The sequence below is a fragment of the Meles meles genome, chromosome 19 (assembly GCF_922984935.1).
Source record: "Meles meles chromosome 19, mMelMel3.1 paternal haplotype, whole genome shotgun sequence".
Classification (NCBI taxonomy): Eukaryota; Metazoa; Chordata; class Mammalia; order Carnivora; family Mustelidae; genus Meles; species Meles meles.
The window spans coordinates 41,731,196-41,758,968 of record NC_060084.1 but is presented as its reverse complement, the minus strand read 5'-3'; the positions used below and the strand labels follow the sequence as shown (position 1 = coordinate 41,758,968).

At 54.4% G+C, this 27,773-nt stretch overlaps 1 protein-coding gene and 1 long non-coding RNA gene across 2 annotated transcripts; both read right to left on the bottom strand.

Moving 5' to 3' along the window:
- Positions 1-277: 277 nt before the first annotated feature.
- GPI (glucose-6-phosphate isomerase) lies at positions 278-27,535 on the bottom strand. Its single transcript, XM_045987021.1, has 18 exons — positions 27,325-27,535; positions 26,184-26,274; positions 25,750-25,818; positions 24,280-24,399; positions 18,839-18,922; positions 18,564-18,710; positions 17,930-18,001; positions 17,385-17,429; positions 16,065-16,118; positions 4,977-5,037; positions 4,525-4,568; positions 4,265-4,417; positions 2,818-2,947; positions 2,616-2,692; positions 1,245-1,373; positions 950-1,025; positions 798-864; positions 278-685 (listed from the first exon to the last, which is right to left on the bottom strand). Exons 1-18 carry the CDS (start codon positions 27,444-27,446, stop codon positions 550-552), a joined length of 1,677 nt encoding a protein of 558 aa, XP_045842977.1. The 5' UTR covers positions 27,447-27,535; the 3' UTR covers positions 278-549.
- Positions 9,176-16,058, bottom strand: LOC123930760. Its single transcript, XR_006816138.1, has 2 exons — positions 9,460-16,058; positions 9,176-9,315 (listed from the first exon to the last, which is right to left on the bottom strand). It is a non-coding gene; the product is annotated as an uncharacterized LOC123930760 (long non-coding RNA).
- Positions 27,536-27,773: the final 238 nt, after the last annotated feature.

Sequence of the window (27,773 nt, the reverse complement as noted above, 5' to 3'; positions counted from 1 at the left end):
ACCCAGTGAACAGAAGGATGCAATTCCTGCGAAGTCACAGAGGTGAGGAGGAGACAAAGGAGACAAAGCTTCTTGCTTCCAGAAGCCAAGCTGCCCCCTGTGACTCCGATGTGCCCCACCCCCTCCACTCTCTTCTCAAGGGACCGTCCTCCACTCTGGACCTACTCACCACTGAACAGTCAAGACTCAATCAAGGAAGGCACAGCACTCCTACCAGGCACCTAACTCCTGGGTAGCGCACCACTTCTGCAGATGAGAAGAGGCTGAGCCCACAACCTCCTTTGTGGCATCTTTATTTTTCTATCTGGTACATGAACAAAGTGAACGTGGTCAGAAAAGTCAGCTGCACTGAAACACTCGAGCCGATGGTAAAACAGAGGGCGCGTGGACAGGGAAGGGCGGGGTGGCAGTTCCAGATCAGCTTCCCCCAGAGGGCTTGTGCGCCAAGCCCACGACCAGAGGCTGCTCTGGGCAGGACTGTGCAGTGCATCTCTGGTGAGGAGGGACAAGAAGGACCAGTCACAATAGGGACTGCAGGCGGGCACGAGTTTATTGGCTTCTGGCCTCACGCTCCTGCTTGATGAAGTTGATTAGCCCATTGGTGGAAGAGTCGTGAGAGGTCACTGGGCTACTGCCGTCAAGCTCAGGCTCGATTTTCTTGGCCAGCTGCTTCCCTAGCTCCACCCTGCCAGGACAAGGAGAAAGAATGGTAAGAGGAAGGGTCCAGCTTCGCAAGCGAAATCCACAAGCCAACCCACAGGCATTCTCCACCCTCCCCTTGAGCAGCAGCAACTCACCCCCACTGGTCAAAGCTGTTGATGTCCCAGATGATACCCTGAACGAAGATCTTGTGCTCGTACATGGCTGCAGAGGTGGCAGATGGGGCACATTAGAGCTCAACCGACTTTATCCAACCCACCCCAGGCCAGGACCTCCCGCGCTCACTCACCAATCAAGGCTCCCAGAATGAATGGCGTGAGCTTGGTGAACACAATGGAGTTGGTTGGGCGATTTCCTTCAAAGACCTTTACAAAACACCCGGGAATGTCCCCTGGTTAGTTATGACCCCAAATCCTCCAGGGATGTGCATTCTGCCCCACAGGTTGGGATATGCCTATCTGTAAGGACAGTCCCTCCTACTGGGTAGGACAAGCCAGGCACACAGAATCCCTACCCAGACCCCACAACTTGATCCTTCTGGCTCCAGGAAGCCAACCAAAGCCCACTTCAGGAGAGGTGCTGACCTTGTGTGGCAACAGCTTCTCCAAGGCCTCTGGACTCTTCCCCGCGGCCTGCAGCTCCTTCCGGGCCTCCTCTGTCGACTTCCCCTTCATCAGGGCCTCTGTCTGGGCCAAAAAGTTGGCCAGGAGGATCTGACAAGAGACACACCCAGTTCCACTTGGAAGTCCTGCCCGAGCTACAGGCAGACGGGCAAGACTGCCTGGCACTTCCCCGGTGGGGTTAGTCCCAGCCCCCAGTGTAGAGCTCAAGTGGAGCAAGTGGGGGATGGCAGGGCACATCTGATGACACAGCAAAGTAAGTGACAACAGTGACTGCCCTTTAAGGGATACACGTGACTTGCCAAGGACCCTACTAAGAACTTAGCAATATCTATCTTTTTTTTTTTTTAAAGATTTATTTATTTATTTGAGAGAGAGACAGAAAGACAATCCCAAACAGAATCCCTGCTGAGCACAGAGCCTGACTCAGGGCTCCATCTCACAACCCCAAGATCATGACCTGAATTAAAACCAAGAGTCAGGGGCGCCTGGGTGGCTCAGGGGGTTAAGCCTCTGCCTTCGGCTCAGGTCGTGATCTCAGGGTCCTGGGATCGAGCCCCCCATCGACCTCTCTGCTCAGCAGGGAGCCTGCTTCCCCCGACCCCGCCTGCCTCTCTGCCTACTTGTGATCTCTCTCTCTGTCAAATAAATAACTAAAATCTTAAAAACAAAAAAACAAACAAAAACAAAAACCAAACAAAAAAAAACCCCCAAGAGTCAGATGTCCAATTGACCAAGCTCCCCAGGCACCACAGCCACATCTGTCTTATGGTTTTCCCATCTGCTTCTGTGGTAAGCATGATCTTGGCTCCATGACCTTTGCCCCCTCCCTGCTGTTACACCTGTATGGGTCATATTACATGACAGATGGAATGAAGGTAGCAGACCTTGTCACAGGGAGAGATGGGCCCACTGTAATCATATGGGCTCTTAGAAGTAGAAGCCTGAAGACAAATGAGTCAGTCAGAGAGAGGCAAGAGAAGGGGCAGGACAGAATCGAGGCTGGAGCAGGACTCAACCCACCACTGCTGGCTCTGAGATGGACAGCACCACAGGCCAAGGCGGCTTCTCGAAGCTGAGAATGACCCCCAGCTGCCGTCAAGGAAACTGGACCTTGTTCCTGCCCTGAGCAGACACCCAGCAGAGCCTGCTAGACTTCAGACCCATGAAAACCAAGATAAAAACTGGGTGTTGTTCTAAGCCACGAAGTCTGTGTAATTTATTATGGCAAGAATAGGAAACTCGCTAACTGCCAACCAATGCAGCAGCTCCTAAGTAGCCTGGGTGTAAGGTGAGCCTGAGAAAGTGTGAGGAGAGGCTGGACGGGGCTCTTACCTTGTGGTGCAAACCCTTCCTTATCGGGTGCTGGGTCTGGACTGGGATGAGGAAGTCACAAGGTATCATCTTGGTACCTGTAAAAGGCACAGTGGTCACCCCAAGTGCCAAGCCCAGTCCGCGGGAGCCACCCAAGGGAGAGGCCTCTGCTGGGCCTTTCACGTGCACAACAGCACCCCTGCCCAGGCCAGAGGGTCCGTACCTTGGTGGATGAGCTGGTAGAAGGCATGCTGGCCATTGGTCCCTGGCTCCCCCCACAAAATGGGGCCCGTTTGGTGGTCCACGCGAGTGCCGGACTTGGTGATGTACTTCCCGTTGGACTCCATGTCACCCTGGACAGAAACCCAGCCCTCTAGCTGCAGGTCTTGCTTTTCTTCCTGCACGGTACCCCAGTCCTGCCCAGGCTACACTACGTGTAGCTTCCCAGCCCTGTGTGGTGTCCCCAGGCAGTACCCCTGTATCTCCCCTCCCTCGTGAGGACACAGGCTCACAGCTTTCCGGCTTAGACCCTGCAGGAAGGAGCCATGACCAGGACGGGAGGCGGGTATGGAGGTCTGAGAAAGACCTCCCTAAGAGCAGAAATCGGTCACAGTTTCCTTAACAGATGTTTTTTTTTTTTTTTTTGTAGTTTATTTATTTAAGTATCTCTGCATCCCACGTGGGGCTTGAACTCATGGCCCCAAGATCAAGAGTCGCATGCTCTTCTGACCGAATCGGCCAGGTGGCCCTCTTTTTGAGGTGACAGACCTCAAAGGCTGCACACCCTGGACTCCTGCCAGCCTTTCTCTCTCTTTTTTTTAACACATTTTTAAGAAAGTTTTTTTTTTTAAGACTTTTTAAAAAATTTATTTGACAGAGATCACAAGTAGGCAGGGAGGCACGTAGAGAGAAAGAGGGAGAGAGAAGGAAGCAGGCTCCCTGCTGAGCAAAGAGCCCGATGCCGAAGGCAGAGGCTTTAACCCACTGAGCCACCCAGGCACCCCTAGCCTTTCTCTTAAGACATCAGTTAAAGAGGGCCACCATGTCTTAAGAGAAAGGCTGGCAGGAGTCTAAGGTCTGCAGCCTTTGACATCTGTCACCTCAACTAGATACTGGGCCGCCTCTTTAATCAGCTTCAGGTATTGGCCAAAGTCTGCTGTGCCTGCCCAAGGGCTGCAGGGCAAAAACCAGGTTCATGCTAAACAAACCGGGGACAGATGTAGAAGGACTGCCTAGAACAGAATCTGGACCAGGAGAGGGGCTGCTCAGTCCCCAGGGGTTCTGGAGACTTGGCGGGGAGCAGAGGGCCATGAGTAGCCCAAAGGGGCATCACAGACTGGGTGTGAACTTGCTTTCCTGGAGAGGCAAAGGCAGTACCAGCCACAGGGGTCCCTGCCGGTGGTCCCACCCTCTGGCAGGCACCCAGCGTGATGGCCAAGAAAGCAATGACCCAGGGGAGATGCGCACTTTCTGACTGGCCACCACGATAACCAGTCATATCCTGCCGTGGTGGTCGGATTTGGCCAACACTGAGATCAGAACTCAAGTGGGCTTTGGCTGTGCCCGAGGGCAGCTGGGGGAAAAAGCCACCGGACAGGCCAGAATCTGGGCCCCTGGGCCTCCCAGGCCTCCCATAGGTGGGCCCCAAGGCCTGGCCTGGCAGCAGGTACCTGCTGGAAGTAGGCCGCAAAGCGGTGCAGATACTGATCATAGGGCAGCATGGCCTGCGTCTCGCACCCAAAGCAGTTGATGTACCAGATGCCCAGCATGGCCAGGATGACAGGGGCATTCTTCTCCAGGGGTGTCGTACGGAAGTGCTGGTCCTGCAACCAGAGCAGGGCGGGTGGGAGCTGAGCAGCTGCCCAGGAGGGAAGGAAGGAGCCGGACCAACCAGACGTCTCTGGCGGAGAACACAAGCCTCAGCACTTACCATCCAGTGAGCCCCCGAGAGCAGCTGCTCGAAGTTGTCAAATCCTGCAACACAAAAGCAGCGTCAACAGAAATGGTCATGCCCAGTGCCCTCGTGGCAGTGGACACAGCTTCTTCTGGAACCAAGGAAAAGCTGACGTGCAGCCAGAAGAAACAGGACCTGGGAAGACTCGAGCCCACAGAAAGCCTCTCTAACCAGAGTCAGCCTTGAGCGCAAAGGCCGATCTAACTTCACCGACCACTGGAAATAGCAGTCATGAGGGCTAGAGAAAAAGGCCAATCTGCCAACCCCAGAGAAAAGTCAGGCCTGCCCACCTGACCTGAAAGAATTTTCCAGCCAATGGGGGAGAGCCCAGTGGCTTGTGGGGTCAGAAGGGTGTTCAGCGACATGAGATCCCCATCCCTGACTGCAGACTACAACCTGGTCCCCCGTCATGACAGACACACACTCACCCACATGCAGTGCGATGGAGAGTCCAATGGCTGACCACAGCGAATAGCGTCCTCCTACCCACTAGGAGAGATAGGAAAAGATGCTGAGGAAAGGTTGGCACACCCCGCCCCCCTCCCTCCTGCCACGAAACTTGCCCCGAGAGCAAAGCTCTTCCACAGGTGCAGCACGGAGGGCCTGGGCCCAACCCACCTCTGGGAAGCAAGACAGCAGGCAGGCGCTGGCAATTCTTTGTGCTGACCAACAGGGCAGACTACATGGGACTGATCAGAGCCACAGGACTCAACTGAAGACCTTACCATGGCTGGCCCTGTCTCCTCAGACAAAGACAGACCCGTACCTCACACCTGCACCAGGCCCGGCCTCCTCCTCACACAGACAGACCCAGGACCTCATACCCGCGCCAGGCCCAGGCTCCTCCTCAAACACACAAACCCAGGGCCTCATACCTGTGGCAGGCCCAGGCTCCTCCTCTGACAGACAGACAGACCCAGGGCCTCATACCCGTGCCAGGCCCAGGCTCCTCCTCCTCCTCTGACAGACAGACAGACAGACAGACAGACCCAGGGCCTCATACCTGCACCATGCCCGGGCTCCTCCTCTGATAGACAGACCGACCCAGTGCCTCATACCTGTGCCAGGCCTGGCCTCCTCCTCAGACAGACCGACCCAGTGCTTCATACCTGCACCAGGTCTGACGTCCTCCTCAGACAGACAGATAGACCTGTGCCAGGCCTGGCCGCCTCCTCCTCAGACAGACCGATTGACCCAGTGCTTCGTACCTGCACCAGGCCTGGCTTCCTCCTCAGACAGACACACCCAGTGCCTCACAGCTGCACCAGGCCTGGCCTCCTCTTCAGACCGACCGACCAACCCAGCATCTCATACCTGCACCAGGCCCGGCCTGCGCCTCAGACCCAGCGCCTCATACCTGGTACCAGGCCCGGTTTCCTCAGACACAGACCCAGCGCTTCATACCTGTGCCAGGACCAGTTTCCTCAGAAACAGACCCAGTGCTTCCATACCTGGTACCAGGCCCCCCTTCCTCAGAACCAAAAGACCAGCATCTCGTACCTTGCCAGGTCCAGTCCCCTCAGACACAGATAGATCCAGTGCTTCATACCTGTGCCAAAACGTCTTCAAATACTGACAGACCCAGTACTTCATACCTGTGTGTGCTTGTGCCTCGTGGACACTGACAGAACTGGTGCCTCATACTTGTGCCAAGCCCCACCTCCTCACACACACACAGATCTAGTTCCTCAAAGCTGTATCCAGCCTCTCTAGACACGGACAGACCCAGCATCTTGTACCTGTGACTAGCCCACCTACCTGGATGCTAACAGGTCAGGATCTACCTGTGCCTGGCCCGGCCTGCCCTCCTTGGGCAGTACAGACCCAGTACCTCATACCTGTGCCAGGCTCTACATCCTCAGACTAATCGACCCAATGCCCCATACCTGTGCCCAAGCACATTTCCTCAAGCAATGAAAGATCCAGCACCTTGTACCTGGGTCTTGGCCGTGCCTCCTCAGATACTAATAAATCTGGGTTTGGCCTTGCCCCAGCCAGACCCATTGCCTCCCCGACAGTGACAGGCCCAGGGCTCATACCTGAGAGGTCTTCTCAGCCTCAGCCCCAAGACCTACCTAGTCACACTTGCAGACTCCACCCTGTATCACCTAAGTCCCCAGAAATCCATTCCCATCTTTCTAACAGCTTTTTATGGACCACCTACCACATTCCCAGCACAGGCAATGGAAGCAGCCCTTGAGGGCTCCCCCGAGATGTAAATATAATAAGCATGCCAATAAATGTGAAATGAAATGCAAGTGCTTGGGAAAATGTAAATATAGCAGTGAAATCATTATAAAAGCAATTTGAGGAGTGCATGAGCTTGGATCCAAAGAGCGAGCAGGCATTACCCAGGGAAGCACTGAGGAGGGGAAGCATTCCAACAGCCAGTACGGCATATACCAAAGTCCTGTGGCAAGAGCAGCCTTTCTCAACAGTGAAGAGAATTAAGCCCCACAGGAAATACTTTCAATGCTTCATTTCTCCATTCTCCCAAGGATGGTCCAAGGCTAGCACCCTCCTGGAAGCAAGGAAGAGATGCTAATTATGACATCCACCGAATGCCTTGGGGCATGAGAGCTTAATTCTCTACTGGAGGCCTGTTGAGACAGGTTGGGCAAGAGGAACCACAGCACATTCTAGATGAAGGAAGGGGTGGGAGCAGGAGGGTGGAAGCTGAGAGGCAGTGCTAGGGGATGAAGCATGGAGCCCCAGTGGTGATCGGGAACACGATTCTACCCTCGATAGGGAGGGCAGAGGACTGATTCAGAAGATCAGACAGGATGAATTGAAAGTGTGCCCCAGAGGTTTCTGGCTTGGGTAATGAGATGAATGGTGGGGCCCTTCACCTGGAAAGAGTCCAGGTTCAGGGGAACCTTACCAGACACAGTCCCAGAAGCCACACCATGGCTGACACAGGCTCTTGGATCTCACCAAACAGGCTCAGTTCTAGAAGTTGGACTGCCAAGCTGTGGATTTTGGCTGCCCCAGGTCATCAGACCTCACTTTTGGGAGCTCAGCAATGGCATCATCTGACCTGAGCCTCTGAGACCTCCTCCTCCAGACACCATCTCTAGAACTCACTTTACCTGCAGGGGCCCCTTTCAGATTGCATCTCACAGACGTAGCTCCTCATCGGTTTGGAATCCTGTCCCTCCCCTGCCCCAGCCCTCACTTTAACTAACCAGTTATAATCTACTTTCTTCCCACCTGAGTAATTCAGACCCTATGCCAGTCGGACTCCAATGGTACAGACCACACCTCGGCCTGGCTACAGATCCTCGGGTCTCTGCGATACTGTGAGCTCTGCCCATCATGTGTGAGCAGGGTACCGAGAACAGGTTCAAGGCACCGCATCTGTCCTACGTGACCCTAAGTGTTCCTGAGATCTCCCCAGGCCGATGACTCTGGCTTTCCCCTGCGGAGAGCCCGTGCCTGATCCTACCACCAAGGCCCCCACCTGCACCTGACCTGCATTCTCAGGCCTCACCAACCACACCAGTTCCTAGGCCAGAGCAGGCCTACCCATTTCGCCTAACAAGCCCAGGGATGCCAACTTGTTCCTGAACCCAGGGCCAAGAACCCGTCTAAGATCACCTTTATATACCTCTGTCCATGGCTTTACATCCGCGGACTCATGACAACACCAAACACGGATGGATGGATGCAATGGCTTCGCCTGCAAGCTCAGCTCTGCCTGTCTGGGTCCTCTTCCAAGGTGCACCCTGCAGGGTCACAGCCCCGCCGGAGCCAGGCTCCACCAGCTGTCCTCTGTCTCTGCCTGACCCCAGCTCCTCACATCTCAACGCCCAACTCGGACTCCTCACACCTTCCTGAGAGAGCAGCTCTGTCTACACAGGCCTGACCTCAACTCCCCCAGGCCTAACCTGAAAAACCCGGCTCTCTATCCTTGTCGGACTAGCCCTTCACATCCTGCAGACCACAGCTGACCACCAACAGCTCACCTACGAGCCTCAGCTCATTGGACACAAAGATCTCTGCAGACCTGTGCCCTAGAGAACGGCCCAACCCCAACAGCGCGAGATGGGTTTCTCCCTCCCCGTGACAGAGCCGTGCTCTCCAAGCCTCCCTTCTAATTCTAAGACCTGGGTCCATAAAAGTGAGCCAGAACCGTGTTCCAAAGACTTCAGTGACAAGACCCAGGTGGCTCTCTCCCACTCCAAGGTCACTGCCTGAGAGCGCCATGGCCACCTACTCATGTCTAACTTAGGGCTCGCAGACCTCCCCGAGCCCCACAGGGACTCGCCTGTGACCACTGAGCTCACCTAGGTTTCACCTTCCTTCTTCAGGCGTCACCCTGAAGATCCAAGGGTACATACCCTTGCCCAAATCCAATAGCTGAAAGTCTACCTACGTCACCGACCTCCTCAGACCACGCCTGGCAGGCCAGCTCAGCCCATCTAGGCTGGACCTTAGTTCCTCAGTTCAACCCCAACTCTTCAGGGCTTCTCAAGACATTACACTTGGCAGATGGGCTCTGCCCTCCTGCCTGTGACCCTGGGTCCTCTCAGACCACACGTGGCAAGCCGTATCTGTATACCTGATGCGCCCCAGTCCTCCCACTGCAGCTAGTGAGCCAGCTCTGCCTACCCTGTGTGTATGTTCTGGGCTCCTTACACTGCACCAATGGGCCAGCTCTGCCTATCTGTGCTTGACCCTGCTTCTCACACTTTGCCTAGCAAGCCGAATCTGCCTACCTGTGCTGGACCCCAGTTCCTCAGACTTCATCCCATAGACTGGTTCGACCTGCGACCTTGGCCTCTACCTGTGCTTGACCATACCACCTACCTGTGCTTGACCCTGGCTCCTCAGACCTTGCCTAGCAAGTTAGATTGACCTACCTGTGCTTGACCTTGGCTCCTCAGGCTTCACTTGACAGACCAGTTCTACCTACCTATGCTTAACCTTGGCCCCTTAGATCACACATGGCAGTCAGTTCTACCTACCTGTGCTTGCCCCTGGCTCCTCAGACTTCACCTGGAGGGCCAGTCTGCCTACCTATGTTTGGCCCCAGTTCCTCAGACTTCACCTCATAGGCTGGTTCGACCTACCTGTGCTTGACCTTGGCCCCTCAGATCATACCTGGCAATCCTATTCTACCTACCTGAGCTTGACCCCAGATCCTCAGACCTTACCTGGTGGACCAGCTCTGCCTACCTGGACTTCATCCTGGTACCTCAGACCTCACCTAAGCAAGCCTAATCTGCCTACCTTTGCTTGATTCCACTTTCGCAGACCTCACCTGGCAGGCCAGTTCTACCTAGCTGTGCTTGATTCCAGTTCCTCAGACTTTACCTGATAGGCTAGTTCTACCTGCCTATTCTTGACCTTGGCCCCTCATACCATACCTGGAATGCCAGTTCTACCTACCTGTGCTTGACCCTAGCTCCTCACATCATACATGGCAGGCCAGTTCTACCTACCTGTGCTTGACTTTGGCTCCTCAGACCTCACCTGGCAGGCCAGTTCTACCTACCTGTGCTTGACCTTGGCTCCTCAGACCTTACCTGGCAGGCCCGTTCTACCTACCTGTGCTTGACCCTGGTTCCTCAGACCACACCTAGCAAACCAAGTCTGCCTACCTGTGCTTGATTCAAGTTCCTCAGACTTCACCAGACAGGCTAGTTCTACCTACCTATGCTTAACCTTGGCCCCTCAGATCATACCCGGCACACCAGTTCTACCTCACCTGTGCTTAACCTTGGCTCCTCAGACCACATTTGGTGGGCCAGCTCTGCCTACATATGCTTGACCCTGGTTCTTCAGACCTCACCTGGCAGGCCAGTTGTACCTACCTGTGCTTGACCTTGGCCCATCAGATCATACCTGGCAGGCCAGTTGTACCTACCTGTGCTTGACCTTGGCTCCTCAGACCATACCTGGCAGGTCAGTTGTACCTACCTGTGCTTGACCTTGGCCCATCAGACCATACCTGGCAGGTCAGTTGTACCTACCTGTGCTTGACCTTGGCCCATCAGATCATACCTGGCAGGTCAGTTGTACCTACCTGTGCTTGACCTTGGCCCATCAGATCATACCTGGCAGGTCAGTTGTACCTACCTGTGCTTGACCCTGGCCCATCAGATCATACCTGGCAGGTCAGTTGTACCTACCTGTGCTTGACCTTGGCTCCTCAGACCACACTTGGTGAGCCAGTTGTACCTACCTGTGCTTGACTCTGGCTCCTCCAACCATACCTGGCAGGCCAGTTCTACCTACCTGTGCTTGATTTTGGCCCATCAGATCATACCAGGCAAGCCAATTCTACCTACCTGTGCTTGACCTTGACTCCTCAGACCACACTTGATGAGCCAACTCTTGCCCTACCTGTGCTTGACCCTGGCTCCTCAGACCATAACTGACAGGCCCATTCTACCTACCTGTGCTTGACCCTGGCTCCTCAGACCATAACTGACAGGCCCATTCTACCTACCTGTACTTGACCTTGGCTCCTCAGACCATACCTGGCAGGCCAGTTCTACTTACCTTGCTTGGCCTTGGTTCTTTAGATCTTACCTGGAAGCCCAGTTCTATCTACCTGTGCTTGACCTTGGCCCCACAGATCATACCTGGCAGGCCAGCTCTACCTACCTGTCCCTTGGTTCTTCAAACATTACCTGGCAGGCCAGTTCTACCTACCTGTGCTTGACCCTGGTTCCTCAGACCTCACCTATCAAATCAAATCTGCCCACCTGTGCTTGATTCCACTTCCTCAAGACTTCACCTGATAGACTAGTTCTACCTACCTATGCTTGACGCTGGCCCCTCAGATCATACCTGGCAGTCCTGTTTTACCTACCTGTGCTTGACCTTGGTTCTTCAGACCTTACCTGGCAGCCCAGTTCTACCTGCCTGAGCTTGACCTTGGCTCTTCAGACCACACTTGGTATGCCAGCTCTACCTACCTTGACTCATCAGACCTTCCTGGCAGGCCAGCTCTGCCTAACTGTGCTTGACCTTGGCTCCTCCAACCATATCTGGCAGGCCAGGTCTACCTACCTGTACTTGACCTTGACTCTTCAGATCTTATCTGGTGAGCCAGTTTTACCCACCTGTGCTTGACCCTAGCTCCTCAGACCATATTTGGTGGCCCAGTTCCCTGGTACCTCAGACCTCACCTAGCAAGCCAAATCTACCTACCTGGGCTTGACTCCCAGTTCCTCAGACTTCACCTGATAGGCTAATTCTACCTACCTGTGTTTGACCCTGGTTCCTCAGACTTCACCTGGCAGGCCAGCTCTGCCTACCTGTGTGCTTGACCTTGGTTCTTCAGACCTCACATGGTGTTAGTTCTACCTACCCATGCTTGACCCTGGGTCCTCAGACCATACCTGATGGGCCAGTTCTGCCTACCTGTGCTTGACCCTGGCTCCTGAGACCTCACCTAGCAAACTAAATCTACCTACCTGGGCTCGACACCAATTCCTGAGACTTTACCTGATAGGCCAGTTCTACCTACCTATACTTGACCTTGGCTCCTCATACCGTATCTGGCATGCCAGTTCTACCTACCTGTGCTTGATCCTAGTTCCTCAAACCTCACCTGATGGGCCAATTCTCCCTACCTGTGCTTGACCCTGGGTCCTCAGACCTCACCTGGCAGGTCAGATCTACCTACATGTGCTTGCTTGTGGCTCCTGACACTTACAACCCTTAGGCTACCTCTGCCTACCTGTACCTCCTCTCAGTTGTTTACATCTAAGACATTCGGTTCTTACCTGGACTCAGCCGGGACTTTTTAGATCTCAGTGGAGAGACCTAGCATTATGAACCTGCCCTGATCTTGGTGGCACAGACCTTACCTGACAAACCCTGCTGTACTCACTTGTGCTGAACTCCTATGGCCAGTCCCAAGGATACAAACCCTTGCCAGATACAGACTCCGCAGACCTCACCTGAGACACTCAATCTCACATAGCTGTACCTGACCACAAACTCATCAACTTTGTGAGAGCTCTACAAGACAGGCGGAAGTGCAGTTCTGTCTGCCTATTTTGACCTGAACCTGGGAGATCCAGATTGAGTCACCTGCACTCAATCCTGGCTCCTGAGATCACAGCTGAGAGACCAAGCCCTATCCTCCTGATGTCCCTTCATCACTGAGAGATCATCTAAGAGATAGAGTTCTTTCTAGATAAGCCTAACATGGCCTCTATAGGCCTTACCTGACAGATCTGGTCTACCTACCTGTACCTAAATTCAATAGCGAGACAGAGTTGAATGATACCAACCATGGCTCTTCAGGTCAACCTACCTTTGCTTGCCCGTGGTTTCACAGATGTTACCTGAAAAACTCAGCTCTGCCCACCTACGCTTGATCCCAGCTCCTCAGTTCAGAAAACAATCCAGGGCCCGACCTCAGCAATTCAGACCCTACCTGTTCAAGACTCCAAAAGTACAAACCTGAATCTCACCTCCCCTCTCAAGGCCCACTGGACAGACCTGTTCTACATACCTGAGCCAGACCCAGAACTCATACACCTTCCAGATGCATGCAGCTCCCCACCCCTCTGCCTGACTCCAGCTTTTGTTTAGCCCAGAGGACCCAGGACCACCTCCAGGATCATCAACCGGTGGATCACCAGAACCGCTAGATGTCACCTGAGGACACAGTTCTCACCTGGACCCATCAGGCATTTCTAGTCCTCACTTGTCAGACTCAACCATGTCTGACTTCGTCGACTCTGGTGTCCTTACCTGAGCTACCCACTTCTTTTTTTTTGGTTTTTTTTTTAAGATTTTATTTATTTATTTGACAGACAGAGATGACAAGCAGGCAGAGAGGCAGGCAGAGAAAGAGGAGGAAGCCGGCTCCCTGCTGAGCAGAGAGCCCAATGCGGGCTCGATCCCAGCACCCTGGGATCATGACCCAAGCTGAAGGCAGAGGCTTTAACCCACTGAGCCACCCAGGTGCCCAAGCTACCCACTTCTACCTTTATGTGCCTCATCTGGGCTCCTTAGGCCTTCCTAAGAAACCTAGTTACACATATCTTGTCTGATTCCAGCTCCTGCGACCTCAGACGGACAAGGTTCCCTGGGCAGATTCCACCGTACAAACCTAACCTGAAAGGACCCTTTCCTCAGACCAGATTGCTCTTGGCTGCCTACCTCAGCCTGAGGGAAAACCGGTGAGACCCTCTTGTCCCTGAGAGACTTGGGCCTCACACACCTCACCCTGCAGATGTGGTTCTCTAGGCCTTTATCTACCACGAGTCTCTCAGACTACACCTTACCAACGGAACTCCTGTCTGTTCGTCATCTGCCCCAACTCCCCATTCCTTACCTTTCACAATTCAGTATATTCCTACCTTTCACTCCTCTGGGCCCCTTGAGCTCCCCCCACCCCCGACAAAACCCAGTGCCAGGACCCTGGGCTGGTTCCAGGTCCTCAGAGGCCTCTGCAACCCCTGAGCTCTGCTCATCACATTTGGTCAGGTTGCCAAGAGCCAGGTAGCTGACGCGGCTCAGGGCACTTACCTAGGTTTGCCTAATTCTGAGTTTTAATCATCTCATTTGAGTGATCAGACACCCATCACCTGATACTCACTTTGCAGAACCAGTCGGACAGACCCCAATGCATATACCTGTCCCATGCCAGGGACTTCAGCTCACAGATCCAGGTGAAAGTACCTGTATGTGACTCTCGCTCCGCAGACCTTACTCGATAGAACCATCTTGAAATACCTGTGTCTTCCAGAATTCGCAGACCTCATCAGCACCTTTACCTATCCTGGCTTCTCTTCAGACCCCACCAGCCAAAGTTAGCTCTCCCAATACATACTAACTCTGGCTGAGCCCTGAGAAACCCCACTGTTTACCACCGTATCTCTGCGTGATCCTAACATGGAGCTCACCCATGACTGACCCTAACTGACCAGGCCTCACCACTTAGATGTCCCCCTACCAGAATGGCCTCTTCTGAATCTTACCTTAGAGCCAATACAATATCCCTAGGTCTGTCCTGACCCTCTATTTTGCCTAAGAGATACCAGCTCCAGAAGTTTCACCCATCCCTGGCTCCTCAAATGTCGCCTTCTTGACTCAATATACATCCTTAGAGACCCAGGCAGGTCCCTTCTTCCGGCCACTGTGTATGTGGTTTGCCTGGCCTGGCCCAAGAGGCCTTCACTGTGTCCCCCTTGGCCATTCATGCCTCACTACCCGGCCCCAGCCCCACGTTTGTGTGCCCAACTGTCATTCCCTGGCCTTACCTGGGAGGTACCTCGCCCTGAGCCGCACCCCAATCACCTCTACATGCCGGGAAGTTACAGGCAGTGAAAACCCACACAGGGGTTTGGCTAGCAGGTGCCCCTTTTGTCCCTGACCACCACCTGTTGAGGCTCCAGATCCCAGAGAAGAGGTAGCAGGTGCCTCCCCTACTTTATCAGACATGCAACATTTGCTAGAAGCTGCCCGATCTCTCTCGACTGGGCTTCCTCATCTGAGCCACAGGATGCAGAAAATGCTTTGAGTGACTTCTCAATTCTTCCAAGGATGGTACATAATTAGTCCCATTCTAGAAAGAAGTTAACTCATTACACACAACAGACGCCTCAGGACATTATGGCTTGATGTTCTCCCAGACTCCAAGGCCTCTAGAGTTTTCAAGGGAGAAAACTGTGGATGCTACCACCAAGCAAATAGCTTCCAGTCTAAAGGCCTGGAAACTGACCCCACCCCCACCCTCCTATGGGAAAATCCCCAACCAGAAAATGCCCTCCTTGGTGCGCCTGCCAGTCATGTGTTAGAACAGCGCCCCCTGCATTCATAGTGCCCACACTGCACCCTGCATCCCACAGCGGGAACCCTTTCCCCAGGGCAATGTGCAAGCCAGCCGGGCAAGGCAAGGTGCCCCTCCCCACTAGCTGCCTGGCACCAGCGGCCTCCCACCTCCTCTCCCCCCCCCCCCCCGCCCCCAGCAGGGATGAGTCCGTGACCCCCTACTGCTAGACTCCCCAGCACGGTTTGTGCTGCAAGCTGCCTGACAAGGGCCCAGGCAGGGCCCAGGCCTGGCGCCTCCTCTCTGCCACCTTCCAGCTGTTCCTGTACCTCCTGACTGGGCCTGCCTGGTCACACCCCCTGCCTCACCCTGCCCTGTGGCCTTTAGAGACCGAGGCTGCAAGTGTGGAGAAAGGTCATCACTGAGAATAACTCACAACCTCAGTTTAGTGAAGGGGGGCAGGGGTGGCTCCGGTTACCCCCCAGTGGGTGCTGCTGGCAGATGCCCCAGGGAGTGTTAGCCTGGCCGGGCAAGCTCAGCCCTCCCCGGTGGAAGTGGAGCCCTCCTCGGTGGAAGTGGAGCCCTCCTCCCGACGGGGTTGCTCCTGCCCCCACAAGCCTCCCTGAGGGCCTCTCAGCCCTTCCCAGAGCCAGACATGCAGCAGGTGCTCAGTAAATGTTGACCTGACCTCACAAGCCCCTCATCTGTGCCACGGTGGTCATGCCTTGACCCAGGACACATAATTCACCCAGCACAAGGATGTGCCTTTACTTACATCCCAGAACTCGAACATGTTTTGAAGGTCAATCCCAAACTCCTTCACTTTGGACTAAAAAGGGGCAAAGGGAGAGAAGGAAGAAAACCTATGTTAGCTGGATGAGAACAGGAGCTCCAGGGTGCCAGGTGTCCTGCTGTCCGCCGCCAGACGGATGGACGGTTGGAGGGGGCGGGGCTGGAGCGGCCTTTCAGTCCAGGCCAGGAACCAGCAGCGGCCACCCCCAGAACTGCCGAGGCCAGCTCCCATGTGGCACCACCTGTGGCCTGGTGCCTGTGAAGCCCTCCAGCTGAGCGAGGCTGCCCGGCCCATGCATGGGCCCGGCCCCACACATCATCCTGCAAGAGCCGCTGCCTAGACCTGTTCGGGTACAGGCACTGACCCATCCGGGACAGACTGGAACTGCGCCAAGGGCCAGAGCCCGAGCAGAGTGGGGCCCACATCCGAGGCCAGGTGTCCCCCAGCCAGGACCCCTGTCCAGTCCTTCTGATATCAGGGATGGGGACTCTGCCGCAGGAAGCCTTGAGGAGATAACCCACGCTACCCCGTGGGTGCTCTGCCCCTGGGCAGACAGGGTTGGCGACCCCTTCTACTGCCCAGCATGAGCTCGGCCAGCAGTAGGCACACAGCAGTGCTGCGGTGAGCCAGCCTGAACATGTCCCCCTGCCTCCCCACCATGGGCATGTCAGCACTGGAGGCAGGGGTGGGGGTCGGACAAGAGTGGGGGACGAGGTGGGAGGGAGCAGTCGGGACAACTGGAGGGTGGTTCCAGCTCTGCCACAGCCGTGGACCAGCAAGTGCTCACCTGGTTTGTTACTGCTGGCACTCAGCTCCGCCCTGCCCCCACAACTCCGGCCCACACCTCTCACAGCCTCAAGCTGGGCGGACTGGGGCAACATTCTCATCCCAGCACCACTGACTCAGGCAGTCGCTGCACCAAAATCCTTCACTGGGGCTTAACCTCCAAATGCAAGAAATGGGATGTACCCCCCATCCCTACTCCACACATCCCATGTGGGGAGAGGCCAAAGGGCGTCATGTGTGTGGAGAGTTCTGGACATCAGTCAGGGCTTGGAGGTGGACACAGCCAACCAGATGCCTCTCCGGAGCTACAGAGATTTGATGGAAACGGAGGAAGCAAAAGGGATGGTTTGCAGCTCATATCCCTCACAAGCAACTGGCCCTTCTATCCCATTAGCTGAGCCAAGACCCCCAGACCCGTGAATGACAGCTGGACTTGAGTATTCCGACAGGCCGTGACCTTGACGTGACCTGGGCCCTCCCAGGGAAGGAAGTCTGGGAGGCCACAAGGGCACTTACCGTGTTGGTAGACAGGGCAACAAAGTGCTTCGCAACTGCAGAAGGCTACAAGAGACAGAGCCGGGTTACACCAGACCCATCCCAGGGGGCCACCCGAAGGAAGTAAGCCACCCGTCTCTGCAGAAACCAAGGCCCTGGGTGGGACAGACTATTTCATCTTTGGCTCTGAGGCTGTCAGAGGAGCCCCATGTCAAGGGCAAGAGGACAGAAGAGTCAGAGGCCCATCCTTCCGCACAGGCATCCGAGGCCCAGGTTCCCTCCCCTGTAAAGTGGGTGTGGCCAGGAGCAGAGAGGATCCTCCTGGGGCCAAGGGACCTTGAAGTGCCTTCAGCTAGTTCCAGCAGGTTCTAGCACATCTGACAAGTCTCGGACTGGAAAAGCCCAATGTCTAAACTGGAAAAAGCAGGCACCAAGCAGGCTGCCTCCTGCTGCCAACTTTGGGAGAAACGTGGCAACAGCATCAGACAGGGCTGCCTAGGTGGATGGGCCAGCCCACCCTGTCCTTCCCAGCGCACGCACTGCCCACCTCCCACCCCAACACTCACGTCCTTGGCCGACAGGAGAAACCACTCCTTCGCCGTCTCTGCATTCGTAATGGTCTCCTGGGTGGTAAAGGTCTGCGGCCAGAAAGTAGAGCAGTCAATTCCCAGCTCAGGCTCTGTGTGGCCTACAGTCAGGGCCCAGAGGCCATGTGGGTGCCCAGTGGTCACAGCAGTGACAGTCACCCCACATAACCTCTACCCACCTGTCCACAAAGCCACAGCGAGTGGCTGGGTCTGGGGTAGGGGCCTAGAAGGAGTAGTACCATCGTCCTGGGGTTCCAGGACTTCACAAGCCGAGGAAAACAACAAATAGCAGACAAAACCCTTACGGTATTTGGGCGTGGCTTTGGGATCAGAAAGGAGCAGACGTTAAGCACCAAGGTCTCAAAAGACAAGAATAGTCCCAGGCTGGGCACAGATCCCAGAAAGCAAACGCATGTGGCCTTAAGATGAAGGTTCTGACTAGTTCAGGCTTCCATCAAGAAACTGTGTTTGCCACCTGCCAAGAACAGTCTGAGGGCAGCAAGGTTGACTCGATCCACAAAGCACAGTGAGTCGGAACACTGGCAAAGCCTCCATCCTCCACCACCACCCCCCGCACAAGGCTGGGGAGCCAAGCCAGGACCCAGGCCCATACCTTGGAGGCAATGATGAACAGGGACGACTCAGGATTCAGGGTGGCCAGAGTTTTGGCAATGTGGGTCCCGTCGATGTTGGAGACAAACCAAACCCGGGGACCACCTGAAGAGTACGGCTTAAGGGCTTCGGTCACCATGAGGGGTCCCTGCGAGGAGGGCAGCGTCAGAAAACAAGATTCCATAGCCCACAGAGACGGGGAAGCCAGGTCTCACCCTGGAAAAACCAAGGCTCTGGGTGGGCCCCCTCACCCTGTCCCCAGGGAAGCCTCCTCACCAGGTCAGAGCCGCCAATGCCGATGTTAATGACGTCCGTGATGGGCTTGCCCGAGTACCCCTTCCATTCACCACTGCGGACGCGCTGGCATAGAACGGGGGAGATGCGTTCAGCCCCAAGCCCCAAGGACACACTGGTGCTCAAAAACATCCTCAGAGCTCAGGCCCAACGTCCAGGTGCTCACTGGGGCCTACAGAGACCACACTGGCAGCTCCCTGCCATACTCAGCCCCAGCTAAACCCTATTTCGTCATCAGCAAAGTGGGAGACACCCCCAACTCTCAGAATTTGCAAAACAAGGGCAAACTCTCAGCAGAACCTAATGAATTACAGACTGAGAAATGTGGAATGCCAACTACTGGGACTGGTCTCTGCCAGGGACAGGACTACCAGACAGGCAGCCAGCCTCCTGGTACTTACAATAAAATCCAAGAATAGAGAAATAAACTAAAGGTAGAACTTCCGAACAAACAAAGCAAGCCAGGAATTGCTGGGTTTAGAAATTCCCAACTTCTCCAGGCAAGAACAGATGCTAAAATTAAGAGATGGCTCCTTGGGGCGCCTGGGTGGCTCAGTGGGTTAAGCTTCTGCCTTCAGCTCAGGTCCTGGTCTCAGGGTCCTGGGATCGAGTCCTGTGTCGGGCTCTCTGCTCGGCGGGGAGCCTGCTTCCCCCTCTCTCTCTGCCTGCCTCTCTGCCTACTTGTGATCTCTGTCTGTCAAATAAATAAAATCTTAAAAAAAAAAAAAAAAAGCGATGGCTCCTTGGCAAAGATCAAAGGCAGGACACTCTAACAAAAAGCACAATATGAAGGGGAAGCAGAGGGTGTCGTTTTAAGACCTTCCCTTGTCTGGACCTCCAAAAGGCCTAAGGTGGTAACACAGAAAACATTTTGGTCAAAGAGAAGGCTTCTAAGAAAATCTGGTCTCAAAAACAATGGTAGAAAAGGCTTCGTCTTGAAGAAACGTGGAAGTACGGCTTTTGCCTGATAGACTGAACCTCCCTCACCCCAGTAAGCTTCATAGGAGACCTACAAAGCTGTTAAAATAACTGCACTCGGCACCTGGGTGGCTCAGTGGGTTAAAGCCTCTGCCTTCAGCTCAGGTCATGATCCCAGGGTCCTGGGATCGAGCCCTACATCCGGCTCTCTGCTCAGCAGGGAGCCTGCTTCCTCCTCCTCCTCTCTCTCTGCCTGCTTCTCTGCCTACTTGTGATCTCCGTCTGTCAAATAAATAAATAAAATCTTTAAAAAAAATAAAATAAGATAAAATAAAATAACTGAACTGTCAGAAATGCTACCAGCTTGGGGCGCCTGGGTGGCTCAATGGGTTAAGCCGCTGCCTTCGGCTCAGGTCATGATCTCAGGGTCCTGGGATCGAGTCCCGCATCGGGCTCTCTGCTCAGCAGGGAGCCTGCTTCCCTCTCTCTCTGCCTGCCTCTCTATCTACTTGTGATCTCTCTCTCTCAAATAAATAAATAAAATCTTTAAAAAAAAAAAAAAAAAAAAAGAAATGCTACCAGCTTGAACTGAAAGGGATAGAGACATTACGAAAGGAAAAGGGGGTGTTTGGATAACCGCATTTCCATGGGCAGTCAGCAGAGGTACACACACAAATTACCCTGCAGATAACGAGTAAAGGAGGGCAAAGTTAAAAACCTTGAGAAATGATTCTGAGGCCTTGAGTCCTAACCGAGCAATTGCCAACATATATCCTATTAGATTTCAGAATTATTCAGACCAATGACTCCTGTGTGCCTCCCACATTCCCCCTCTTTTTGAAAAGGAATTTTCCTGGGGCGCCTGGGTGGCTCAGTGGATTGAGCCGCTGCCTTCCGCTCAGGTCATGATCTCGGGGTCCTGGGATCGAGCCTCGCGTCGGGCTCTCTGCTCCGCGGGGAGCCTGCTTCCCTCTCTCTGCCTGCCTTTCTGCCTACTTGTGATCTCTCTCTGTCAAATAAATAAAATAAAATCTTTAAAAAAAAAAAAAGGAATTTTCCTATATCCATTACTCCATGCCTACCTCATGTATGTTGAGTGTGTGATGTGTAAATAGTTTAATTCACGGGTCTCAAATAAAAACGAAGCGTGTCTGCACTGTATCAAAAGAAATGCAGGAACTCCTATAGCTGTTCCTAATTTACATGACGAGGTTCTCGACTTCGGGCTGATACTGTAATCGGATATGTATGGCCTTAGGAGAAGGTGAGAATATTCTCCATGTGGAAGGAACATGAATCACTGGGAGCCTGAAGGCAGACTATGCAACCAACTTCCAAGATGGTTCCCAATGGTCCTCACCTCTTGACATTACATTGATGTCTTTGCGCTGTCCCCTCCTACTTTGCTCAGTGGTGACTTTTACAACCAACAGGTATTACAGAAATGACAGATATAATTTCTGATGCTACCTCAAGGAAATAAAGGACCCTGAGGCACTCTGCCTTGCCAAGCTCTCTTGGATCACTCATTTGGGGAAATCAGATGTCTTGTGATAAGGATACTCAGCCTGTAGAGAGGTACACAAGGTAAGGAACCGAAGCTTCCCAAAAGCTAGAGTGTCATCTTGGTAGTAGATCCTTCGGGTTCCACCCATCAAGCCCTCAGAGGAGTGCTAACCTTGGCCAACATCTTGTCTACAACCTTATGAGACCAGAACCAGCCAGCATAGCCACCGCCAATCCTGGTTCATAAAAATGTTGATTGTTGTTGACAGACGCCAAGTTTTGGAGCCATTTATGATATACCAATAGAAAACGAGTATGTATATCTTCCCCTAAACCAGTAACACCAAGCAGCTTCCCCCCCTCCAATAAGGCTATCAATGGCCATAGGAAATTTTCCATCAATACAGAAATAAAGTCGCTCAGCTTCTCAACCCTTAACCTCACCATTAAAGTTTCATTACAATAAAGCATCCCAGAGAAGAAAATCGTACGTCTTTAATAGGATCCACACACCCTTTATTAGACCGGATGGGGTTTTACAACACGTGCCAGTTCTGCAACTTCCACTTTCAACTTCACAGCAGATCCCGCGCAGCGCAGTGTAACCACAGCCCCCTCCTACCTGCTGGTGCCCCAAACAGAAAATCTTTTAAAAATTTTTATTTAAGGGGTGCCTGGGTGGCTTAGTGGGTTAAAGCCTCTGCCTTCGGCTCAGGTCATGATCCCAGGGTCCTGGGATTGAGTCCCGCATCGGGCTCTCTGCTCCGCAGGGAGCCTGCTTCCTCTCCGCCTGCCTCTCTGCCTACTTGTGATCTCTCTCTCTCTCTTTCTCTGTCAAATAAATAAATAAAATTTTTAAAAAATATTTTAAAAAAAGGGGCACCTGGGTGGCTCAGTGGGTTAAAGCCTCTGCCTTTGGCTCAGGTCATGATCCCAGGGTCCTGGGATTGAGCCCCGCATCGGGCTCTCTGCTCTGCAGGGAGCCTGCTTCCTCCTCTCTGCCTGCCTGCCTCTCTGCCTACTTGTGATCTCTGTCTGTCAAATAAATAAATAAAATAAAATCTTTAATTAAATTGGTGCCCGGGTGGCTCAGTGGGTTAAAGCCTCTGCCTTCAGCTCAGGTCATGATCCCAGGGTCCTAGGATTAAGCCCCGCAGCAGACTCCCTGCTCAGCGGGGAGCCTGCTTTTCCCTCTCCCTCTGCCTGCTGCTCCTCCTGCTTGCGTGCTGTCTCAAACAAATAAATAAAATCTTTAAAATAAATAAATAGGGGCACCTGGGTGGCTCAGTGGTTTAAGCCGCTGCCTTCGGCTCGGGTCATGATCTCAGGTTCCTGTGATTGAGTCCCGCATCGGGCTCTCTGCTCAGCAGGGAGCCTGCTTCCCTCTCACTCTTTCTGCCTGCCTCTCTGCCTACTTGTGATCTCTGTCAAAAAAATAAATAAAATCTTTAAAAAAAAAAATTTTTTTTTAAATAAATAAATAAAAAGAAATAAAGATTTTATGTGTAAGTAATCTCTACACCCGATGTGGGGCTTGAACTCACGACCCTGAGATCAAGAGTCACATGCTCCACTGACTGAGCCGGCCAGGCTCCCCAGACTCAGGTGGTTTTTGATTTTTGCCACTACAATCTAGATTGTGGTGAACATCCTCAATCCAGCCTTGGTGAACTTCTAAAAGCACAGCCACGCCGGGTGTTCCTTATGTGGAAATGCTGCCACTTGGTAGCATTCTTTTGAACTATAAATACCCGTTCGTCTGAGTCAGGTATCCCACAGCCAGCTGTAAGGGAGGGCTTTCCTGGAAATAGCTTCCCAGACAGCCAGGACCATGCTCTCCATACAGCAGACCCGAGCTCGCCCATGCTCACTGGACAGAGCAGCAGGCTTCCAACACAGATCAGCTCTACCACTCCCCACCAATGGCTGAGAAGGCCCTTCCCTACACCCAAAGCCCATCACAGGTACCCACCACCACTAAGGAACATTCCGGAATCCAGATTTGCAATAGGCTGCTAACCCTTTCTCACCCTCGGACATCCCATTCACTTGGCTATCAGGCTTCCAGGATGAATGACGACATCACTTCTGCCATCTGAGGTCTGAAGTGCCTTTGAGCCAAAGCAATCGGACTTTGACCAGTCAGTAGCAGGGGCTGCTGGTCTCAGCGATAAGCTGACCAGAGCCCAGATTATCAGTCCCACTCCCAGAGCACACATGGCCACTTGTACCATGCAAACACAGGCACACCTCATCCCGGTACCTCAGGCTTGAAGGTGGCCACTAACCCTTGCAGAATTGCCCCTAGGACAGACACTGCGGTAACAGGGGTTGACGTGGGGAAATATCTAGCTGGTCTCTGAGGCAATCTCTACTCCCCCATCCCTCAACAGGAGAAGAGAGCACAGTTATGAGCATCGACACAGACGCAGGGACATTTCTTATTTATAAGTACAAATAAGCCGCAGAAGAGTACGTAAAAAGGAACCCATGTGTGTGAACGCGAGAATGCGTAAGCATGTGTGTTTCGAAGAGGAGGAGACAGATGCACACATCCACAGCAGACGCACAGGAAGCTTCCAGAAGAGCTCACAGGAAACGTTACAAACACGGGGGAATGGCCAAGCAAATGTTAAAATATTGATTTTTATCTAGTTCTAGCCTAGAGAAGGAGGGCATATCACCATAAAGAGATTCAAAAGAGCAAGTCTCTCTTCTTCTAACTATCCCACCCCTCAGGGACCTCGCTTTTCTCTCCCCATCTCTGCGCTGGCGGGACTGTCACCAGGAGCCCACTGGTGCCTAGAGTTCAGCGAGGAGACTGTTCTGCAGCGACTGGTGGTGGGTTCCCTCACCACAGGGGCAGGGACATTCCCTCAGAACACGGGCCGATGGTCATCTCCAAGCAGAGTGGAGGGGTGGCCCATCAAGGCCCGCAGATTCCCAGTCCCATGCATGCGCACATGCCCAAGGGCATGTCCAGCGCAGGCTTGGCTTACCTGACAGAAAGACTTCATCTTCTCCAGGACCCTGTTGACCTCTGGCATCACATCCTTGCCATCCACCAGAATGGGTGTGTTTGACCGGTTTCGCAAGGCCACGTGCAGCACTGCCCGTTCCTGGGGACAGCAGTCAGTGTGTGAAAAACCCCAGCCCAGGGTAGCCACGCCAGGCATGCTGGGGAACGGTGCAACATGGTCCAGGAGTCGGCTCAGCCCTTTCCCTGCTGGACATGCAGGCCCCAAGGTCTACTGACAGTCACAAGGGGAGGGAGATCAGGAGAAGCCCAGGGCAAGCCCAGAGGGCCCCTAGCAGTTCAGGGCATGAAAAGCCAGGAAGAGGAACAGAGTGAGCACAGGCAGAGAGAATAGAATGGGGACCACACAGCAATAAACAGCTTCAGAGGACGTGGGCTCATTAAGGCTAATCTCATCGTCTCCGTGAGAGTACATGGTGTCTTTGCTGGCACCTTCTAAAAAGTATTCCCAGCCCCTTGGATGTGGAGCAAAACAGGCAACTCAAAAATGTCCCTTGCCAAGCAGCCCCATTACACACACTAACTGCCAGAAACAAAAGGAACTGTAGGCTTGTGACAGGTGCCAAGAAGCTGGCCTATTTGTGTGAAAGCAACAGTCCCATCAAGCTGAAGCTGGTAGCGGAGTCCTTAAAGGAAACGGATCTAAAGACTCCAGGTGGGCAGGAAAGGGATGGTGGCTGGACTCCAAACCAAGGAGAGGCGCATTAAGGTGGAAGACTTCAAACCACTCTGCCCTCACCCTGCCCAACCTCACTCCTGTCCCCTCTTCCATTGGAAAATGAACTCCTCCAGGAAGCCCTCTGTGACTGCACCTCCCTCAGCCTAGCCCAGGGGCAAGATAAGTGGAGTCTGAAACCTCTGTCTCTTACAGATATGATGTCTTGGATGAGTGATCTGCCCTCTGATCATCAGCTTCCTAGAGTGTGAAAGGAGGATGTTACCCCTGTGAGGAAGGGACTTGGAGCACTCAGTGGTTACTATGCCTCCAGGCTGCCACAGCAACTCAGGAACAAGGCCCACAAGGCCTGGCCTTATCGCGGCTTCTTACTGACGCCTACCACGGAGGAAGTTGAGCTTATGCCCTAAGATTCCTCTTTTCACTAAAGAAACTTGCAGCAAAGAGACCAGAGTTAAGCTCGCTGAGGATACCTCGAGAAGCCAGACCCCTGCAGGCCTGACACCTGCTTTCACTAGGCAGATACCAGGAGCCACTCCACGCTCACCAGATCCAGACGGCCAGTCCCGGGGAAGAGGCACCCCACGGCCCTGCAACCCATTCTAGGAAACAGGCTTTCGTGCCCCTTGTTAAGCAAAAACATTGCTTAAGAGGAGAGATGAAGACACAGTGGGATGCCATCAGTCAGATGAACCCCAGAGGGAAGGAAGAGGCCCTGAAGGGTGTGTAGCGCCTGCTGCCCATAGGCCAGCTCACCTCTGTGAAGTTGATCTTCTCGCCGCTGAACATGCGATCCCGGGCAGCCTCCACGCCCCTGGACTTGGCCTGAGAAGAGAAGATGCTAAGGCCTGATCCCATTCACATCGGCAACCAAGAGCCCAAGCCACCAAGTTCTGGCCTCGCTGCTGCCCCCAGTGGAGCTGACAGATAGCTGCAGCCTGGTGTTCACCCCCACTGCCTGTGAAGGGTCTGCTCCGACACCTGATGCCTGGCCCTGGGCCCCCTGGGATGCTGCTCAGAACCTGAGCCAGGGAAGCAGGAGCTCAGAGCTGTAGGTCGACACAGAGGCAGTGACCGAGATCCACGGAGAGAAGGAAATAAAGCTGCTCAAGGATCTGGGGGCTCCCAGGAGCTCAGCTCAGTTGCCAAGCCATGGGTCACGAGCCAAGCCCCCCACACCAGAACATTACCAGGTCCACCAGCATCTGCATCACGGTGTCGGTCACTAGGTTCTTTGAGTAATCCACCAGAATATGCCCATGGCTGGTGTTCAGGTTCAAGCTGCAAAAAGATGGCAGAAGCCAGTGACCACACCCCAGTTCTCCCCAGCCTATTCCTGACCAGAGCTGCATCCAGAAAAAAACATCCTCCCCGAGCCACACCCCAGACAAGCCTCAGCTGCCCAGCATAGCGGTGGTGTCTGTTACCTGCAGCAGCAGCAGCACAGTGAAAGGGCAGCCATTCACACAGAAGGAAGGTGTAGACCCTTCCTGAAGAGTCATTCCACCGCTCAAACAGCGAAGACAAACCGCTGCGTGCACCGCCCCTGCCTAGCCAGGAGAGTGACCATTCCCTCCGAGAGCTTCCACGCTGCGACTCTCTCAGGGAAGGACTCAGAACGCAGGGCAGACCATGGCGGCTTCCAGTCTGGAACCCCAGACGTCCCCTCCCCCCCCCACCCACCTGCACCACACACCAGAACGCCCCGAGATTCCTGCTCCCCAAGATTTCCTCCAACAGACTCCTTTCCATTTCCTGGCCATTCACAGGTCTCCGCACCGAGCCTCTTTTGCAGAAATCATGCCCGCACATCTCCACCCTTCCTCCGCGGCTCCATGCAAACCCCCCAAGCCTGTCCATCCTCATCACACCCCGCGGATGTCCCCCACCCGTTCTGGGCCAGGAGCGGGGGGAAGGGGACAGCCCCTTCCCCGCTTGCTGCGTCACCGAAGGCCCCTGCGCACAACTGCGAAAGGAGTCTCTTCTCAAATGGCAGGGGCTGGGGTGGGGGCGGGGGCGACAGGAGGTGGATAAAGAGATGCCCCTGCAAAGACGCAGCCGCGGAGGGACCTGCTTCTCATGACTAAGCAGCTCGGTTCCGACACCTCCAGCGAGCCCGCGAGCCCCCCAAGAACCTCCTTCAAGGAGGCGTCAAGGACAAACGGAGGCCTGGGCCCGGGCCCCGATCCGCGGCCGGGGGCGGCCAAGGACCCCCGGGACGGACAAGGACCGCCGGCCGGGCCGTGCCCGCCCCGGGCCTGCACACCTGACCCCGGGCGCCCGGAGCCAGCTCCCGCCCGTCCGCGCCCGCCTGTGGCCCCGCGCGCGTACCTGAAGTGGCTGAAGCGTTCCTTGTCCCCCTCGAAAAGGCGGCGCAAGTTGAGGTCAGAGCCGTGCTCGCGGTACCATTTCTGCAGCTTCTGGAACTGCGGATTCTGGGTGAACGCGGCCATGGCGACAGCAATCGGGTGCACGGGCTTGGACGAGCTCCGAGGAGGAAGAGGGGGCGGGCGGCACGGCTAGCGGAGGCCGGGTGCGCGCAGCGGCCTTTATGGCGCAGGCGCAGCGCCAGCCCCGCCCCGGTCCCCGCCTCGCCCCGCCCCGCCGCTGTCCGCGCCCTCGGGGCGACCTTGGCAGCATCTGAGGCTCTGGGGCCTTAGCTTGTCTCTGCCTGCAACAGGTCAGCCACTTGGCCTGCCAGCCTATGCATGGAAGTGACTGGGGTAAAGAGGCCGAGCTCCTCATGCCCCTGCCAGCGCCCTTCGTCCATTCATTCATTC

Excerpts from the sequence above, each read along its gene's own strand:
- GPI (XM_045987021.1), bottom strand. The coding sequence starts at position 27,446 with ATGGCCGCGTTCACCCAGAATCCGCAGTTCCAGAAGCTGCAGAAATGG. Across the intron at positions 18,923-24,279 it reads AGATGAAGTCTTTCTGTCAG|CGCGTCCGCAGTGGTGAATG; the intron begins GTAAGCCAAGCC and ends GTTCTATGCCAG. Across the intron at positions 2,948-4,264 it reads TTGCGGCCTACTTCCAGCAG|GGTGACATGGAGTCCAACGG; the intron begins GTACCTGCTGCC and ends GTTTCTGTCCAG.